Raw genomic sequence first — 20,108 nt, forward strand, 5'->3', positions numbered from 1 at the left:
TAATGAACATTTTGTGTAACTAGATGTACCGCATAGCGGTACAAAATATGACCGCCGCTCAGTCCTGTACATCCGTTCCGCGAAAATAAATCACACTTCAATTTGTCTCCATATTTTACTCCATCCCCCACTCTTGAAACTTTTGTGTATGCTTGTTTGGCATGCCTGAGTGTGTGTGTGCGGCGGCACAGAAAGTAGCCTACTGGTGCTGAAAAGGTGAATAGATTGTAGAATAGCCAAAGAAGATGTAGCATTGTTATAAAACCTTTAAAATCTCTAAACAACAAAAGTAGGGCAGTTCATCACAGTTCATCCATTGCAACTGGATTGATGAAAGGTCACTTACACCTGTAGGCTACATTGTATTTGGGAAAAGCAAAATTACTCTATTACTCTATTTTTTGTGTATTTATAAACAAAAACATCTCTGTCAGTTCCATGCCGTTTTCAACAGCTATCAAAAACAAAGGTCATTTTTGGATGGATGGATTTTTTGTGAATGTTTCTTCTTCTACATAAGATTTTAGTCATCTTTAGTTCATGTAATACTTTATTGTCAATGCACAAATTAAGTAACAGTAGTCTGAAACGTTATTGTTAATGCACAAATTAAGTAACAGTAGCCTAGTCTGAAACGAAATGCTGTTTTACATCTAACCAGTGGTGCAAATAACTGACATGTCCAAATGGGCCTTGATGAAATGCGCCGCTAGACTGTTCATACACATTTTAACGGGCCAAAGTTGAAGAGCTTTTGTCCGTTATTGTTCGTGCAAAATATAGGCTGATTCATGTTCCCTTGCATTGTGTAACTGAGGTCCATGGCTAGTCTGGCTTTCATCAGACCAAGCTCAATCTTTTAAGAAATCAAAAATAAATAGCGGGCAGATCAGGCTGGGTTCACCCAGCCTAGTCCATAGGCACCGATATTGTTTAATTTTCCGATTGAGATATACACGCTCTGGCTATTCTAAATGCAAAAATGCATCAGGGAGTTATGACAAAACGGTAACTAACAAACTAGATCCTAATAGAAAGCTGTTAGCTTCCCTAAGCTACAGGTAGGATTATAAGGCAGGCCTATTTACAACATAAATTGTCAATAGGCTATGCTGGCTACACAAAAATAAAATCTCCTTTGGAAACCAATGGCTTACGCCTTACAGTATCAAGCGGACTTAAACTGCCATATCGTGGCCTTAAAAATTGTAATAACATTCAAGCAGCTCCATGAGTCAAGGAAAGCGCGAATGAAGTAGCCACTTCTAGATGGGACCCACTACACAGTAGCTTAAGGTGTGTTGCTAAAGCAGCCATAATGAAATGAAGGTGTCATTGTTTGGATACTTCACACACACGTGCTTTTTTAATTTCACAAGACTACAACTACCAAGCTGTAATCAAAGCACATCGATTCCCCTCTCACACCATGCACGACTTTAAAACAAAATAAACAGGCGTCTCAGTCTCACGCATGTATAGGCAAAACTGTATCAGACCGGTGTAACGTTGGTAAATCTTCCATTGCACAGAATGATTTTGTAGCACGTGCAATAAATGACAGTCGAAAGATACAAACAGTGCTGCTATCAATTTGCTTGGTATAACCGCATTTATAGTTTTCTACAAATGCAATCAATCAAATGCCTCCATCACTCAACTAACGCTAACGGTAACATTACCTAGGTCCTTATTGTATGACGGAGTATTAGGGCCACACATGAAGAGAAAAAATATTTTTGCCATGGCGAGATTAAACTCGACATGTTGACTTTAAAGTCGACATGTCGACATTAAACTCGACATTTCGAGAATAAAGTTGAAATTTAATGTCGACTTTAATCTCGACGTGTCGACTTTAAAGTCGCCATGTCGACATTAAACTCGACATTTCGAGAATAAAGTTGAAATATCAATTTCTACTTTAATCTCGACGTGTCGACTTTAAAGTCGACATGCTGACATTAAACTCGCAATAGGCCCTACTGTTTAAACATAGCCTCACAGTTTAAGCTATGTAGCCTACACTAATACACAATATGTTACATGAAAAATGGGCTTAAAATAGGTGTTATTTCAGATAGATTGCAGATATTCAGATAGATTGCGTCTTGTCTGTTAACTATCATTGCCGTCATCGTGAAGTGCTATCTCGCGGTTATGGAAATACTATGCCGTTTAGGCTAAATAGCTAGAAAAATATATGTATCCAATGATATAATGTTTCTATACAAAATGTTATTTCACTCTGTTTTACGTGGTTAAGGCTACTGCACATCCAAATAACTGCCCTTGATGACCCACGGGCGTCACTCTCCATAGGATAACATGGCCATCCATAGGATAACATTCATCCATCATGAAGGCCTTCTACACTTCAGCGGTTGAGAGTGTTCTAACTGGTAGCATCATCACCTGGTATGGGAACTCCACAGTTAGAGATTGTAGTACTCTGCAGAGAGTAGTGCGCTCAGCTGAACGTACTATAAGAACTCAACTCCCTGCTCTACAAGATATCTATTCCAGAAGAGTACTCCTAAGAGCCCAAAAGATTCTGAAGGACTCTTCTCATCCTAACAATGGATTATTCCTACCGCTGCAATCAAGAAGACGCCTATGTAGTCACAAAGCCAGAACTGAGAGACTCAGGAGAAGTTTTTATCCCCAGGCCATCCGAACTCTGAACTCACACTATACTGACTTTGCACACATTCACTCCTCAGCACTCTCAAACATTTCCCAACTCTGAACTCACACTATACTGACTTTGCACTCATTCACTCCTCAGCACTCATGACCCCCACACACACACACACCCACACACACCTACAAGACTTTTAGCACTTTTACATCCCTCTCCCCTATGCTACAGACCTTTTATTTATTTTCTTATTTCATCACACGCCAAAAAAACACACACACACACACACACACACACACACACATATCTGACTTTCTCCAACTTTTGCACACTTTTTATTTATTATTTTTGATTTCTCCTCCATCTACCCATGTCCTTGATTGCCTAGCCTTTCTGCCCCCCCACCCCCCACTCCACCCCCATCCCCAACACACACACTTACATCATCACTGTCATCACTTCACATACATACAGCACACTGCTTGCTACAGTAAGCCTCCTCTACATACTTGCTGCACACTGCCCCCACATACACAGCACATTGTCTTCAGGATCTTCTCCAACACACATCCTCTACATACTTACAGCACACTGCCCCCACCTACCCACACACACACACACACACTACACACACACACACACAGTCACTGCTCCACTCCCCTCCCGCCCACACACACATCTTCACTGTCATCACTCACATACATTACATACAGTACTCTGCTTGCAATAGTAAGTCCCTGACCCCCCACAACACACACACTTACATCATCACTGTCATCACTTCACATACATACAGCACACTGCTTGCTACAGTAAGCCTCCTCTACATACTTGCTGCACACTGCCCCCCCCCCCCCCACATACACAGCACATTGTCTTCAGGATCTTCTCCAACACACATCCTCTACATACTTACAGCACACTGCCCCCACCTACCCCACACACACACACACACACACACACACACACACACAGTCACTGCTCCACTCCCTCCCGCCCCACACACACATCTTCACTGTCATCACTCACATACATTACATACAGTACTCTGCTTGCAATAGTAAGTCCCTGCCCCCCCCCCCCCTACATACACAGCACATTGTCTCATGAGGAACATTCTCCAACACACATATTGCACACTGCCCTCTCCCCCCACACACACAGCACACTATCCCATCTCCCCTGTCATCCCCCAACACACACACACCAAGACCCCTGGCAGTTGGGTTAGCCCCTTGAGCCGTGGATCTGCCCAAGGTTTCTTCCTTGGTAAGGGAGTTTTTCCTGCCCCTGTTGCTTTGGGTGCTCCTTGTTGGTGCCCTCCACCCAATCCCAATCCTCCCCACCTTTTTTATGCAGCCCTTGCCACTTAATCTACTAAACCCCTCTTCTACTGCACTTTTTACCCCATTAATGCACAAATAGGCTGACACCAGACATAATTTCACTGCATTTCTTACTTCCAGTAACTATATGCATGTGACAATAAACTTCCTTGTATCCTTGTATCCTTGGCAAAACTCATTTTTCTAAAACTGCTTTTCCATGTCTCACCTGCAACACGTAGCCTATAGGAGGCTAGAAACACAGGTAGGCCTATAGCTTAAGCATATATACTATTTTGATCCCGTGAGAGAATATGTGTGCATGCACTTCATTTATGCACTTTGTGTGCATATGTGTGCAAGTAGGCTACTAGCCTACATGGGGTGGTCGGGAGGACAGTTTCATTCGGTCCCTCCATAGACATTCAGCAATGGGCTGTTTTAAGGCCCATTACAAACAAGCAACGTGGAAAGTCTAGGATTGGGAGAGCCTAGTATGCCTCTAGTGCATAAGCATGAAGTTGAACATTCAGATGCAACAACTAAATGTTTAGAACAACACTTTAATAATAGGCCTACAATAAATAAATAAACCGCTATGACCTTTAGGCTACTTTTGACCATCGATTTATCGCCTGTAACTCCGTGATAAGGACCTAACAGCAAAGTATTTGGCTGAGCAACGAGGTTAATATGTTCTATGTTTTGTCCACATGATATAGGCCTATGTCTAATCATTGTTGCACTCGAACACTCTGAATCATTGTTGCACTTGTTGCATTGTTTCATTCGTCCTCCCTTTCAATCGCCCCGAGGGTCGTTCTCTCTCCAAACTAACTTTATTCTCAAAATGTTGAGTTTAATGTCGACATCGCCGAGATTAAAGTCGACATGATATTTCAACTTTATTCTCGAAATGTTGAGTTTAATGTCGACATGGCGACATTAAAGTCGATATCGCCAAGATTAAAGTTGATATTACATTTCAACTTTATTCTCTAAATGTCGAAGTTTGTTGACATGGCTTAACTTTAAAGTCGACATGTTGAGTTTAATCTCGTCATGGCAAAAATATTTGTTTCCTTCATGTGGCCCTAATACTTTTTATTGATATTACAAGATTAACGTATTGCAGTAAAAAACCAAGCATGTCCGATAAACATCCTCAGATTTATTTTGGCTTCAAGAAGAAATGGGAATTACACTTCATGTGAACATCGCCCTATCCTTATTAGATGTGGCCGGTAAATTACAATCCTTGTAGGAAGCGCCCATTGTTTTTTTCCAACCCACTTTTAACTTCCAACAAAATTACGCCTCACTGCAACGATGCGCCATCTAGTGGACAAACGACTACTTATCGCCAATACTGAAAATGCAGCCATGATGATGATGATGAATATTTATTTTGGCTTTCTTTTAATCCTACTGAATTTGTAATTATGTATCGGCCGTTCTAATACCGATAGTATGTGGGTGCCTGTGTGTGTGCATGTGTATATGTGTGCACCACCATTTACAGGCCAATGAGTGTACAGTCACTAAATGTACACATAACCTAATTTTTTTAGACCCCCATGGATGAAATTCTAGTAAACTTGGCATACCCCCAGAGAATGCCAGGTCAATCATACACATACAATTTGGTGCAGTTCTGAACATCTTAACTGAAGATAGGGGCAATTAAAGCAGAATAATATTGCATTTTCATTTTTTACCGGGGGGGGGGTGCAAATCACAAATGAGTGATTATGAGCCAGGTTGATGTGGGCCCTTGAGACCAACACACCATAAAAAAGATTCTTCATCCTCAGTGCCATGGTTCAGGTAGTTATTTAGGAAAAAACTTTTTTTTTTTTTATGTTCGGGGGGGCTCCAGCCCGGGGCTGGTGGTGGTCCCCGGTGCGAAATAAAATTTTTCCCAGAAAAGTCTAGGGGCTACATACCACCAAATTTCATGTACCCGGTGGTTGGGTGTCCCGGTATCATCAATGACCAAAAATTCAGGGAGTAGATGACGGGAAAATTTTTGAATTATGTGCATGTGTGCGTGTACAAATTTATGTTTATGTGTGTGGGTGTGTGTGTGTGTGTGTATGTGCGTGCTTGTGTGTTTGCCTGCGTATGTGTGTTTGTGCATGTGCATGCATGCGTACATATGTCTACTGTGTGAGTATGTGTCATAACGATGATTACTGTAAATGTATGTGTGTGTGCGTGTGTATCTGTTTATGCACATGTGTGCACATGGAATGGGTTAACATGACCCCTGGAGGCAAACATACGGAAAAAATTGGTCATCCTAGGCCCTACAGTTCTCAAGATATTCACAGAGAACTGTGTCTGCCCTACCCTCCTTTCGGGGGTCCAGTCCAGCAGGGGGCTACAGATCAAAACGAAGAATGACGGTTCCATGCTATCCATGTGGGGTACATGCCCACCAAGTTTTGTGTACCCCGGTCTTTCAGTGTCCCGGGAATCCTTGTTGGTGTACGTCACTAAATGTACACATAAATTATTTTATTGTAAGGCCCCCCATGAACGAAAGTACACAAAACTTGGCATGCATTCGGAGGGTGTTATAATGATCCTACACTTTTAATTTCGTGCAGTTTTGACCTTGTCAGCCAGAGATATTGTGATGAAAACACCTAATTTTTTGCTTTTTAATTTTTAACTAGGTGGCGCTATACATGAAATAAGTGGTAATGGGATGGGTTGACATGCCCCCTTAAGACCAACATACATAAAACAGGTGGACCTCCTAGGCCCTACGGTTCTCGAGATATTCACAGAAAACTGTCTCCGGCCACCTACAGGCCAGTTGGTGTATAGTAACATAAATTAATTTATTGTGTGGCCCCCCATAAACGGAATTCCACAAAACTTGGCGTGCATACAGAGGGTGTCATAATGATCCTACAATTCCAATTTCGTGCAGTTTTGACTATGTTAGGTCACAGATACCTTCAATTACAACACCTCATTTTACTTTTTTGTGTTTAACTAGGTGGGCTTATACATGAAATGAGTGGTTATGGAATGGGTTGACATGGCCCCTTGAGATCAACATACAAAAAAAAATGGTCCTCCTAAACCCTACGGTTTTCGAGATATTCACAGAAAACTGTGTCTGCCCTACCCTCCTTTCGGGGGGTCCAGTCCAGCAGGGGGGCTACAGATCAAAACGAAAAACGATGGTTCCATGCTATCCATGTGGGGTTACATGCCCACCAAGTTTCATGTACCCCGGTCTTTCAGTGTCCCGAGAATCGCTGCGCGGCGGTCATAATAATTCACAGCAAGTTAATAAACTGAATATGGTGGTCCAGACCATGCATCAGGATGGCAGTCAGATACGAAGCACTGCACAATGTTGCTAACGTTAACCGCTTTCACACACACGATATAAAATACACGATGGTAAATATAACATTCAATACCAAAACACTATTATTTACACAATTACTCCTGAAATAACTGCTATTAACTACATAAAAATCATTGTTTGGAGGAAAGGGGTTAAGCGTGCTGTCGCCCGGTTGGAAATTATTTCGCTGGTTTTGTGCTGCTTTATATATTTTTCAGTGAGGCGCGGTGGTTTGTGGGATGAGTAGTTCCTTCGCTCGGAAATGAAAATATGTACACAGTCTTGTACCTTGTAACTTTCTCTTTGTTTTTTCACTCGAAATGATATGTTGTATGCTTATGAGTTACGCCGTAGCTGATTAGCCTAAGACATGCTCTAAAACTCTTTAGATACAGATTTTTCCAAACGGCAATGGGAGAAATGAATGGGAAATGTACTTCCGGAAACTAAGCTTTCTCGGAGGAGAGGCGGGACTGTGATGCTCTATTTATCGTAAAGACGATTTTACAATCGGCGAGTTCGACTTGCGGCAGATCTGTGCAGATCTGACTTGATGTGATGCATGCTGGGTTGAACACAATGCATACTGGGATGGACGCAATGCTTACTGGTTAGAAATTCTGTCCGACTTCTGTCAGCCGGGGAGGGACTTACCACCGTGACACCATGTCACATGGCCTTAAAATATCGCGGGAGTCTTAGCCTGCAGACAGATCTTGCAGTTGCCTTCCACGAGCTGCACGAGCTGAAACGCCCTCATGACGTCAGTTCAAAGACGTGATAGGGCCATTTGGGAGGAATGTCCTCATGACGATTATGACGGGAGGCTCATGCTGCTTCCTTATGTTGGAATATGCGAAAATAAACAGAAATCGAAGGGATACCTTCTTATACGTGATTTCTGCAACAATGGTAGGCTAGCCTACTGAAAACGTTTGGATATTCTGTTATTTTCTGCTGTTGGCTAAATAGATAGACACACATATAGGGGAAACACTTGATATTGAATTTATGTGCTACAATGCAGGCCTGTTAACTGTATGACAACAGTGGTTTATTTAAACTACATCATAAGAATTTATTTCGTCAGTCATCATGCTGATTTTAATGAGTAAGAATGAAAGTTCTGCTGTGTTTATTGCGAAACAACATTCCGAGATATCTCCCGCGAGTCACGTCAGGCAGATTGTAGCCTTTCTGTCCGGGATGAGCTGCCCTCTGTTATAGCTCCTCCCGGATAGCCTCTGAAGATCACGTTTACGTAGTAAGCCAGACCAAGTCAGACTCAGCCGAAGTCGAACAAGCCTATTAACTCTCGGCCCTCTATCAAGCATCAATAGTGTTACTAGGCTTCGAATAAGCCATTTACCTCTAACTCCCTTTTCCTTCCTCATTGTAGGAAACTGATCAGTATTTATACCAGACATGAGTCTCTACACTACAGTCATGATGACCCTCAATATTTACATCAGTCTACATTCTTTTGTAACCTTATTCAATCAAATGATTTAAAAGTGCATTGTTTGAAATTGGAATACAATATATGCTGCCTGTATCTTTTATTTTATTATTGGTTTACAAAAGTTAGGCTACATGAAGCAATGACTTCTGGGAATTTCAAAACCGAATGCGTCTACTTCCTTCAGCACAGGGAATTGCCGATCTATCATGCCTTGATCCTCGGAATTTTCCCCTTATAAAAGCTAATAAACTGCCCCCAAATGCACATCGAAACATAAGAGAATGTCTGCTTAAATTCAGTGAAGGTGCTACGGTTGAAAATCTACAGTCGGAATTGACACATCTCCCACGCACTGGGACAGTCTGAAAAAGTCTCCTCTAAACAAGTATACAGTCAAAGCATCGGAACTTGGATGCTGATGACGTGATAGACAGGGTTGCGGAGAAGAGCAAGCTCCTTCGCACCTTGTTAACTGCATGATGTTAATTAAGATCAATGATAATAACATCTCATTTCAGGCTATATTTCAGAGTTTGCTATTCATTTGCATTAACATCATATTTTGTCATTTTTGGCGAAGACATGCATTCCTTTAGGGATATTGAACATATTGAACATTCTCTAACCATCGTGATTTCGAATTGTGCAGTTTTCAGCACAAAAACTTATTTTGTTCTTTTCATGGAGAGCACTGCTCTATGCTGTTCTATGGTGCTTTCTGCCTCTTGCGCACGCATGTTTTCGTGACGTTACATAGAAAATCCATTTATTCTAGGCTATTCTTTTTTCATTTTCATATTTCATATTGCATTCATTTTTTTGGAGTTGTGCATTGATATATCCATGTTCTTGGTTCAGTCTTTATGCATATTAAAGTTAGAGTTCATCACCAATGGGGCTACAAACGTGTTATGTCCGTGCATGTTAAGTTATATCTGTGTGTTGCGAGCACATGCACGCGCGTGCATGCGCGTCCCCGTGTGGGCCACTGGTTGGTGAAAATGCCAGGGCCGTTTTTTAATCCCAGTCCGTCACTGCTGTGGCTGCAGCAGACTCGAAGTCGGATTCTATTTGCTGGATAGACATAAGCCTACGCTCATTATTTTCAGCTTGTCAGAGACAAGGATATGAAGAACATAATAGTTAAGTAAGTGCACTTTGTGTGCGAAACCGAAAGATCTCTCTATGCCTCATTATTTTCAGCTTGTCAGAGACAAGGATATGAAGAACATAATAGTTAAGTAAGTGCACTTTGTGTGCGAAACCGAAAGATCTCTCTATGCCTCGCGAAATAGCACAAGTAATTTAATGAAACATCTAAAGTGGAGCCAAGCTAATCTTTTTGATTCTTGTTAAAACACAAACTATGCTCTTAGTAGTGCATGTCAGCTTTGTGCTGTGAACTTGAATTAAAGAGAATAAAGGGATAGAAATGCAGAAAAAAGTTGTAGGCCTATGTAGCCTGGCAGTGCCACCACTCTCACCACGCGCATCATGCACTTTGCGTAGGGCACCAAAGGAGTCACCCAAATATAGCCAATGAAAAGTAGCTTTACTGCAAATGGCGTTCCACTCAATAACGTTTACAATGTCAAAATGCACTAACACCATGTTACATGCAAGTTGGATACTTTTTTGGGTTTTCTCAATCTCCACCACGTAGTACTAGAATGGAATTGGTGGGTCTTCAATAATTCGTTTTCCAAGCATTTCATGAAGCACATAATATGCCGAGTCGACTGAAACGCATTCCATTCAGGTAGCTAGGTGGCTACCAGGCTCATAATTCACTTTTAATTGCAAAAAGAAATGTGAAGCAACATGTCATTGCACACTTCCATTTCCAAAGCAATGAAGGCTGCTTATAACAACTTAACATTGTGCATATTATTGTTAATATTGTGCTATCAAATAATCAAAGAACTCAAATAAACAAGAGCTTGCAAAAGGGCATTATGAGAACGTAAAGATCAATGTTCTTAAAGTGACAATGCACCATTTATAAGTAAAACAGCATTTCTTCAGAAATTAATGTTTAAAAACACACAGTAATGGTCTTAAATTATAAGCCTTTTTATTTTACTTTAGGTGTTTGAGTTATCATTTAAATGTCACTCACTCAAAGCCACTCACTTAGGGCACCGAAATGGCCAGCAGGCCACCATCTTGACATTTCTTTATGTAAGCTTTGATTTAGGCTCTGTTGATTTTAATGAGGAGGCCTAGGCCTTAAAGTTACAGTATTTATATCACAATTTACCAGACTTTGACCTTTTGTCGTTTTTTAACAAAATTCTGACTATGATTGTTCCTTGTATTGCATCACGAGCACTGCTCCTATTGCATTCTACTGTTAGCCTTAAGCCTAGCTCAGTCATTATGCTATACCACATCTCCCTCCATTGGAAGAGCAATGAGCTGCATTGAGCGTAATAAACTGCATTTAGAATGCCAAATCCATATTTCTAGATATTTTGGTGAAAGTAACTTAAAAGTAATGCAATAGTAGTGTAATGCCTTACAATTCAGAGACAGTAATATTATAATGTAACAAATTACTTTGAAATGACAGTAATAAGTAATACATAATACATTACGATTTTAAAGTAACTTGCCCAACACTGTATATCAGCAGCAGTGAACATACACTTGCATTCTCTTCTCTGGGGCCCTCTGTGGAGCTTCCTCAAATGCTTTTTAGAGTGCTGCAATTCTGCTGTGTGATGAAGTTTAGGTGGTTTAGGTGGTTAGCTTATTTCAAGAAACTGCTTATAGTTCTGAGCTGACAACCTTGAGAAATGTATTGCTGTAGTGGTCTCTCACTGCTGAGCTATGCAAAATACTCAAACTGGAAAAGAGAAAACAAATCAAGTTGAAATAGAATTATCTATTCACCATATGCATGTTATCCTAATACAAAAACATAAGTAACAGGCACGTACTTTCCATTGGATGAGTATGTTGCCTAATTTTAGTGTTCCTCAATGATGTCATAGGCTTTATGGCTGATGAGGACTAAAAAACGTCTCTAATTCAAAGTACTTCTGCATTTCATGCAAGTCATTAAACACACTGGACTGTGGGGAAACATTTTAGAACTTTTTGAAGAAGTCAGCATCCAACTGCCTTAAAGGAAAGCACAGCACAGTAAGTGAACTCACGCTATGTTGAATATTATTAGTGTGAAGTGTTTTCAGTGAATTTTGACAAAGTTTCCAACATATTTTAACACAGCTCAGCTCAACCTTAAAAGTCGTCCAGGATATTGTTCTTCTAGAGCCTCAAACGTGTTTATAGCGAATTTGCATTGTGTTTCTCTATGTCGTTCACAAATTAGTTCAAGATAGCCTTTTTAGGCAGTGTTTTCTCTTCTGTCCTCTTTTTCACAAACCAAAAAGAGGACACAATCAGGTCACCCTAACTTTATCACTATAGTTGCAGCTACTGCTCTCACTTGCTCAGAATTAACATGGAATGTTTTTTTTTTATTCCAGTCTATCAAACATGGCATTAGATTCTGAGAACCTGACTGGACATCGTTATGGTAACTCATGCGGGATAGACTTCAATCAAGATGCAGTCTTCCTTCCAGTTCTGTATGGAATATTTTTTCAGTCTCGGCACTCCCTTGAACATTTTATCTCTGGTTGGATTGTACAAGCTCATCAAAACAGAAAATGTTTTGCCTGTGTATGTGCTTAACTTGTTACTTGCTGACCTTATCCAACTGCTGACTTTGCCCCTGTGGATTGACTACTATAAAAATGACCACTACTGGCGATTTGGTCCCAGAGTCTGCCAGTTCACCAGTCTTTGTTTCTACGTCAGCATGTACGCAGCAATCTTCTTCATGTGCATCATAGCACTCGAGCGCCACTTGGCAATCGCCTGCCCACTGAAATTTCACTTCCTGAGCCGACTCAAGTTTGCCCGCTGGTTTGCGCTGGGCATATGGGTGATGATTACCATCCCGTTGTTTATCGCCTTCAACAAGCTCTTCCCAGTGCGTGCCAACTACACCCTCTGCATTGAGAAATACCCTTCGGGAGGAGGCTTTATCACCTACCGGCTCATAACCCTGCTGATCTCTTTCGTCATTCCTCTGGCATTCATCCTCATCCTCCACGTAAAGACCCTGCGGTCGCTGATGGCCGTCACCGCCCTGGCCTCGAACGAGAAGAGGCGCATCAAGAGCCTCCTCACCCTCCTGGTGGTCATATTCCTCGTGGTGCTCGGACCCTACCACATCACCGGGTGTGTTAAGTACCTGGGCCTGCTATTCCACGGGGATTCCTATGTCTGTGCCTGGGAGAAAGCCATCTTCATGCCCTTCCAGCTGGGCAGGGGCCTGCTGAGCCTCAACAGTCTGTTGGACCCCGTTCTCTACATCTTCCTGAGGAACGACTTCAGGTCGGCGGCGGCGCGGAACCTGCCGTGTCTGAGGAGGATGACCTGGGGCCTGAGCCAAGCCAGGGCTTCCTGTGGGCGTTCTGAGCCCATGGAGAATGGCACAGGCTCCACGGATGGGTTATAACAAGAACCTTATGGCCTGATTCATAGCCTACGCAAGCTATGTGAATGCAGTTGACAACGCAAGCTAAGCAGTCGATGATCCCCCATCGGAAACACATGATATGATACGACATGTGTCGTTACGTCACGTTACAAAAAATTGGGCAAAGCATTTTGCTTTGCAAGAGCGCATCAGTATAAGTATATATACTTTTTTGATCCCGTGAGGGAAATTTGGTCTCTGCATTTAACCCTATCGGTGAATTAGTGAAACACAAACAGGACACAGTGAACACACAGTGAGGTGAAGCTCCCACCACCACCACCAGTTTGGTCCCTGTCCATCTTTCTTGGGGCGGGGTTATTGGAGTAACAGGTGCAATTAAATGTGCTAATGGAAAATAAATGTCAGCCGGCAACTTGCTGAAATCCACATGTACGGTTGTTGTTTGTGTTGTCTACTAAAGACTGATGTAAATATTTAATAAAAACAATTAGCAGGAATTTCTCTTTTGGCCTTTACATCTTAATGTTAGCTCTTGCATCACATGGAAACTTGAAAATGATATCAAGTGTTTGTTTGTTTAACACACTGTGGGGCTGATCATCTGCGGTGTTGGTGTTGCTACAGTGGCATGATGCAACTTCCATGATAAATGGTGATGTGGCTGTGTGTACGTCTATAATGTGCATATGAGTATAAATGCATGTGGACCTATGTGCTTGTATGCATATGTGTATACATAGATAGATAGATAGATAGATAGATACTTTACTTATCCCCAAGTGGAAATTCAAGATATAGGTATACAATTTTATGTACTGTATATACTTCAACGTTGCGCACTTTTAAGTGGACAACTTTAATAATATTATTTTCAGGTATAAATTGCATTAATTGACGTTTAATTTAACAAAAGGAAACAGGTACTTTTTAGTTGTATGATTTAATGATAGGGGTGGGATTAAATAAGTGCTCACTTCTTCCCTCTTCCTTTCAAATGTGTTTAGAGATTCTTTTACTTTATTTTATTGTTCTGCCAATTGAGGGCACATGTGTTTTTATCTGCCACATTTGAAATAAATTCAAATCAAATCAAACTGTACAGAACACATCCCTTGTTGCATCTTTAAAAATGGCATTACACAGTGATCATTCAGCACCCTTGCAGAACTTCACACTGGTGTTTGAACAAGCGTTCCTCAAAACCATGAGTCAACAATCAGACTCATCAGATTTTTTATTGGGTAATTTTAATACACAAATGAGAAAGAAAAAAGATATTAAGGATAATGTTGCACCACTAAAACTCAATAGAGTCACCGTAAAACAGAAACCACCTTGGAAACAAAGTCAAATGGTTAAACTCCTGAAGAGAGACTGTAGGAGGGCAGAAAGACAATGGTGCAAATCAAAGCTTCTGGTCCATTACCACATACAAGGACAGGCTTAGGAAGTAACATAATTTACCAACCACAAACTCAGATTTGTCTATGTTTAGTTTGATTGATGCCGTCTTACGCAAACCGTACAGAACCTCAACTCTGCCACTTGTGCATTGGATGCCCTGCCCACCAGCTTCCTCAAATCTGTCCTTCCCCTCCTAGGGACAGACTTGCTTCGCATTATAAATACATCACTACAGACTGTTACATTTCCTAAATCCCTGAAGACAGCTGTGGTAAAACCATTGCTGAAAAAGACTAACCTGGATGCATCCATATTATACAACTATAGGCCAATATCAAACCATTCATACTGTAGGCAAAATCATTGAAAAAATTGTTTTCAATCAACTCACCTCATTCCTGACAACTCCTAAGATGACTTTCACTCGGGCTTTCAGGCAAACCACAGCACTGAAACAGCCCTTGTTAAAGTTACAAATGATATTCGCCTTAACACAGATGCAGGCAAGGCATCTGTCTTACTGTTGCTGGACCTCAGTGCAGCCTTTGACCCTGTGGACCACAACATACATGTACTACTCCATCGACTAGAACATTGGGCTGGTTTATCAGGTGCTGTTCTCAAGTGACTCAATTCATATTTACAGGATAGGAGCTTTTTTTTGCTGTTGACAACCATAAATCAACACCAACACCCCTGAAGTGGAGTTCCCCAGGGTTCAGTCTTGGGTCCAAACTATTGTCTGTTTGAAATCTTTTTTCAGATGCCTTTTTTTACTGACTACTGCACTATGCTTTGTATGTGTCTGTTATTTATGTTATTTCTTGCGCTTATATCTTATCTGTTTCGTTTTTTAATTAATTATTATTAGGGGCCGAGCAGCGTAGCTGCAGGACCCCTATTGTTTCTGTACCGTTCATTTTTGGCCAACATTCTGTAAAAGTCATACTGCAGCCTAAACCGTAACTCCAAAACTATGGTTACCAGTACCCCCCTCTGCCCATAACCCAAAATTTGGGGTACTGCACCCAAAGGTGGCGCTATTGGAAAAAGTTAATTATGCTAATTTCTCCTTACCAGATTGACCTAGACTCAAAATTCTTTCATAATATTAATCTTTAACTTCACATTTTCAAGTATTGTTACCAGTACCCCCCACTACCCATAACCCAAAATTTGGGGTACTGACTCTATTGTCAATGCTTATTTTTCCTTACCAGATTGACCTAGACTCAAAATTCTTTCATAATATTAATCTCTAAACTCAGATGCATCTTTTTGGCCCTGGTCTTATGGTCTAAAATGTTTACTTTTTGACACAATTTCATGGAAAAGCCAAACATTATAAAAGTTTCACACTCTTCAAAATAATCAAATCTTCACCAAAATTCTCACAGACAATGTTTAGACCAACAAAAAAGTTTTTCAGAATTTTGATATTTTGTTCCATTTCAGAGATATACCCCCACTACCCATAACCCAAAATTTGAAGTCCTAGGGTTACCTGACTCTAACCCAAAATTTGTCTGTGCTTATTTTTCCTTACCAGATTGACCTAGACTCAAAATTCTTTCATCATATTAATCTCTACATTCAGATGCATCTTTTTCACCCTGGTCTTATGCTCTAAAAATGTTTACTTTTGCCACAATTTCAGAGAAAAGCCAAACATCATAAAAAGTTTCACAGGCTTCAAAAATTATCAAATCTTCACCAAAATTCTCACAGACAATGTTTAGACAAAGCCTCACAAAAGTTATCAAAAGAATTTGGATATGTTGTTCAATTTCAGAGATATAGACCAATAAAGTTCGACCACTCAGCCCATTTCTCCTATATCACCTATATTCCTATATGAGTATTTTTTTTCTCTTGGAGAACAACCATACAACCATCATTATGTGGATACCATTAACAGTGCACATTTTCAGATCTGTACTCTTTTTTATGAAGCCCTTAATTCTATTGTCAAATGTATGCTAGGAATTTTCTTGATGTTGTGTGTTTGCCAACACACATTTTCACCATGTGAATGTGACTGCCAAATATGTAGGATTGTCAGTGGCTCAGTGGGATAATGCCTAGTGCTGGTGATCCTTGAGGTTGAGAGTTCAAATCCCACTTGAAGCATTAGTGTTCGAATGCTGTTGGGTTGTGGAGGTTAGCATACTAGAATAGAATGCTGTTGTGTTGTGGAGGTTAGCACACTATAACATTACAGCTACTTGTCAATATGGACTTGTAGTGCAAGGCAAGTATAACTGTATAATTATAGGCTGTTTATCTTATTGACTCCAACACAGAACCCCCTTCACCTACCACCACAAACAAATAAATTCTCTGGGAAACACTGCCTTCCATTATCAAACCCTGAGATTAGCACAGAGTTGTAGAGATGAGTACTGTTAGAATACTGTTGGGTTGTGGTGGTTAGCATACTACAATAGAGTATTGTTAGAATACTGTTGGTGAAAAGACTCCCTAAGTTTATATATATATATATATATATATATATATATATTATTATTATTATTATTATTATTATTATAATATTGTTTCTCATTTCTTATTTTCAAATGTACACTTAAATCTGCACAAAGTCCTTGAGGTGAAAGTGCTGTGGAGAAATTGCAGGATTGTTTGGCTCTGCCACCTAACCACGCCCAGTTTACCTGCTGGAAAACCCTGTAGCTCCGGAGCAGGGGCTCAGACCAGGATAAATTGTTTGCTCGCCCTCAGTTCACTCTTTTGCTCATCTCAACCCAGCACTCCAGTGTGTCCTGCTTTGTGTGCGTCTTTGAGTTAACGTAAGTCATGACTTTAATGACCCTCACTATGACTTTTGTGATGTTTATCAGTTGCTCTGCCATCATGTGAGAGATGATTAGATGATGTTGGTTGACTTGGGATGTCAAGTATTGTTTAGTTGTACCTTATATAGCCATATGATTTCAGTGTATTGTTGTGAGTTGGGATCTGTACTGATTTACCCCATTTCACTGATTACTCCATTTTCTGTTTGTTTCCTCTTTGATGCAGCACACATACAAGTAAAGAACAAAAGAACAGATGAATTGAAACTCAAATAAAGTTCACTTGTGTTGCACCGAAACCTGCCATCTCTGTGTCATCACTCCATACCATTAAGCCTTCTGACCGAGGCTCTGCCTGCTCGCCACACACTCACTCTACCTCAACCCACATCGCCCCCTACAGTTCCTTTAGTTGGGTTGTGGAGGTTAGCATACTAGAATAGAATACTGTTAGAATACTGTTGGGTTGTGGAGGTTAGCACACTATAACGTTACAGCACAGGGTAATCCTAATTTTATGGATCAAATTTATTCCAATCCAACTCAAAAGTTTTGAACAACACAAAGGTTTTATCCTGATCAAAACCAAGAATAGATTATGTGATCTAATCCAATTTCAGGATCCTTGTTTCCCTTTGAACAACTTTGAACAACAATTTTCAAGATTTGAAATCCGATAGCCGAAATCCGGTAACTGAAATCCGATTACCGAAATCCAATCACGTTTTTTTTTAACAATTGGGCCCAAACAATCGAAACATATGTAAACTAAAAAGCTATGCTACCTCATGTTCATTTTGCTCGGACCCCGTTAAATCCCCGCTTGCGGTTATATTTATTATTATTATTATTATTTAATTAATCATTATTCTTTATTCTTATGTTTTTATTGTCTATTCATTCATGCTTTTTATGTGAAGCACATTGTTTTCCCACAGTGCATGAAATGCGCTATATAAATAAAATTGCCAGGCTTGTGCAAAATTCAGAATTTTAGAATTGGCTTCCATTCAGTTCATGAATTGGAATTTGAATTGACCCCCTCCACAGGAAGTTGCATTTTAATTTGAATTGGAATGACATAAAGTGTAATTAAATTCATTGCAATTCAAAGCAATTCCACAGTCACACAACAGAAAGAATGTGTTGAAACTCACCTACATTCAGTGTTGGGAAGGTTACTTTGGAAATGTAATTGCTTACTGTTATAAGTTGTGTGTTTGATGCAATCATATTTGACATATACTGTGAACGGGGCGCTGTTGTGGGCCCTATGGCAGAAAATAATTCTGGGCCCCCCAAAATGCGGGGGCAATTGATCAATTGAGACTTAAAATATATTACATTAATTGATTATAGCATATATTACAATACAACCTATAAAAAACTACACTGGTATTCAATATTTTTTTAATACGTTTTTAAGTTTAATGGGAGTTTGATCTCTTCACATAGACAACATCAATAGAGTAGCTCATCAATAGAGTAGTAGAGCAACTACTGTATAGTCTAGCAGCTTTGAATAATGTAAAGGTGACACCTATTAAACTCACCTCAGCATGACATTTACTAAGGGTAGAAAATTTAAAATACACCCAAAGCTGAAAACCCTTGACAGGAAGGGACATGTTACTACTGTAGCTGTCAGACCTACGTGACTACATGCACAGACTATATGCACAAAATAAATCAGCCATAGAACCACAGCCTTCCTATTTGTGTGTGTGTGTGTGTGTGTGTGTGTGTGTGTAAGAGACTGTATAACTTGCCACTAATCCTCTAACTCACAGCTATGTGACTAAATGCAGAGACGATGTGACCCCATGCACAAATTCAAATGAAAGTAGACATAAGCCTTCCTATTTGTGTGGAAATAGGCTGGACTAGTCCACTGAAATCTTTCGACACTGTTAAACAAATATGTACAGAGTACAGTATATATAATCCCCACATTTACATTTATTCATTTAGCAGACACTTGGCAACGTCATTTAGTGGCCAACGGGTGCAAACAACCTGCAATTTATGACAACTCATGCAAATCGACAAAGTACTTGCAAATAGACAAAACACAAGCAACTTAAGAAAACATGTTTATCAATTTGACAACAACAAAAAATTAATAGCCTACCTTTCATCCTGCAGGCAGAATAAACCATTTTGTGCTTTCGCAAGGGGTGGGTGTGACCTTAGACAGTCTTCACTATTTTGTATATATACAAAATTCAGTCAGTCAATCAACCAAGTTATTCTGCAAATACAGTACACTTGTTAACTCTACATTTTGTTTTACACTGAAAATGGCATTTCATTTGGAAATGAAATTATTCCGGAAAATAAAATGTATTTGAGACTTCTTTGAATTTCATTGAATTTCAATTCTGCTTCCTTTAATTCAAATTCAAATTGTAATTCTGGATCCTGTTTTTGACCTCAATTCAAACATCCTGGATGTGGCTAGGATGGTATCAGAATTCAGATCTGATGTGCATGTTCATTTAAGGTGTGTCGAAATATGATATCTTGAGAATGGTAAAAACTGTTTACCGTTGGTCTTATGTTTCTTAATTAATT

General features: G+C 40.1%; 1 protein-coding gene across 1 annotated transcript; it reads left to right on the forward strand.

Moving 5' to 3' along the window:
- The first annotated feature begins 12,302 nt into the window (after window positions 1-12,302).
- zgc:171579 (uncharacterized protein LOC557116 homolog) lies at window positions 12,303-13,542 on the forward strand. The gene is given in 2 exon segments (XM_048269180.1): window positions 12,303-12,404; window positions 12,406-13,542. Coding segments are annotated over 2 exon segments (1,029 nt in total). The 3' UTR covers window positions 13,333-13,542.
- Window positions 13,543-20,108: the final 6,566 nt, after the last annotated feature.

Source organism: Alosa alosa, chromosome 18, assembly GCF_017589495.1.
Source record: "Alosa alosa isolate M-15738 ecotype Scorff River chromosome 18, AALO_Geno_1.1, whole genome shotgun sequence".
NCBI classification, from domain to species: domain Eukaryota; kingdom Metazoa; phylum Chordata; class Actinopteri; order Clupeiformes; family Clupeidae; genus Alosa; species Alosa alosa.